General features: G+C 22.5%; 1 protein-coding gene across 1 annotated transcript in view; it reads left to right on the top strand.

The window, feature by feature from the left end:
* The window catches only part of LOC132165781 (cytochrome P450 94A2-like), a 2,444-nt gene extending 840 nt beyond the window's left edge, over window positions 1-1,604 (top strand). Inside the window, exon 2 of the mRNA XM_059576465.1 lies at window positions 1,592-1,604. Coding sequence (XP_059432448.1) covers window positions 1,592-1,604 — 13 coding nt within the window. The remainder of the gene's footprint in view (window positions 1-1,591) is intronic.
* Window positions 1,605-1,646: the final 42 nt, after the last annotated feature.

The following is a 1,646-nucleotide window of genomic DNA, read 5'->3' as shown; positions in this document are numbered from 1 at the left end:
AAAACATAAGATCCTTAAATCATAAGCTCATAAAACATATTAAAATATTTATTCTCATAAGAGTAGTTTTATTTCTTTCATCAAAGAAAGAGATAAAAAATCGTAGAATGAATATTGGAAACTTGAATGAAAAATACTATATAAGTTAGAACAGAAAATAAAGAAAAAGTAACCCTAAACCCTATAACAATATATTGAGAATGGTAGCAAAACTAAGAGTAACCCTAAACCCAATAGGTTTTTGTGTAATACTTATTATATTTCAATACAAATAAAACTCATAAAATTCTAGACATTTAAAAAATAATACAATATATTGAGAGTTAAAACATAAGATCCTTAAATCATAAGCTCATAAAACATATTAAAATATTTATTCTCATAAGAGTAGTTTTATTTCTTTCATCAAAGAAAGAGATAAAAAATCGTAGAATGAATATTGGAAACTTGAATGAAAAATACTATATAAGTTAGAACAGAAAATAAAGAAAAAGTAACCCTAAACCCTATAACAATATATTGAGAATGGTAGCAAAACTAAGAGTAACCCTAAACCCAATAGGTTTTTGTGTAATACTTATTATATTTCAATACAAATAAAACTCATAAAATTCTAGACATTTAAAAAATAATACAATATATTGAGAGTTAAAACATAAGATCCTTAAATCATAAGCTCATAAAACATATTAAAATATTTATTCTTATAAGAGTAGTTTTATTTCTTTCATCAAAGAAAGAGATAAAAAATCGTAGAATGAATTTTAGAAATTTGAATGAAAAATACTATATAAATTAGACAGAAAATAAGGAAAAAGTAACTCTAAACCCTATAACAATATATTGAGAATGGTAGCAAAACTGAGAATAACCTTAAACCCAATAGGTTTTTGTGTAATACTTATTATATTTCAATATAAATAAAACTCATAAAGTTCTAAACATTTAAAAAATAATACAAAGTAAAATAACAAATCTTTTTTTAAAAATAAAAAATAAAAAAATTTATGGATACAAGAATAACAAAATCTTTCACTAAATAGTTAATGCAATTAAATAAATCATTTCAATCTTCCCTTAATCTAAAAAATAAATTAAAACAAACTAAATTTGTTCCCATATGTGTAATTTAAAATGAAAAGCATAAAGAGAGAATGAAAAAAAAAAAGAAAAAAAAAGAAGCAAACATGAATTTTGATTATCAAAGTATTAATACAAAATTAGCAAAAAAATTTAATATTTTTGGTGTAATACCTATTATATTTTAATACAAATAAAACACATAATTCTGAACATTCGAAAAAGCAAATGAAAAAAAAAAAAAAAAAAAGACCGAACAAAAAAATTTCACAAAACAAAACGGAAACATATTTATCTCTACCCAACCTCTAATTTAAAACGTTGTTTGGTACAAAAAAAATTCTCAAGAAACAAACTAAAGATCATCAATTCACAATTGCTAAAGATTTACACAAAAAAGCACAAAGATACATTCATCTCGAATATCTTATACCTTAAATTATAGTTCGAAGTCACATATATTTCTATTAAACTAATCAAATAAACTTTGTGCAACCGTCAATTTCTATAGGAAAGAGTTTTGAAATGTTGTTACCGTAGAAGGAGAGACATGAGAGTGAGAGAGA

Source organism: Corylus avellana, chromosome ca11 (genome assembly GCF_901000735.1).
Source record: "Corylus avellana chromosome ca11, CavTom2PMs-1.0".
In the NCBI taxonomy this organism is placed as follows: domain Eukaryota; kingdom Viridiplantae; phylum Streptophyta; class Magnoliopsida; order Fagales; family Betulaceae; genus Corylus; species Corylus avellana.
This window is presented reverse-complemented; position numbering and strand designations above follow the sequence as displayed.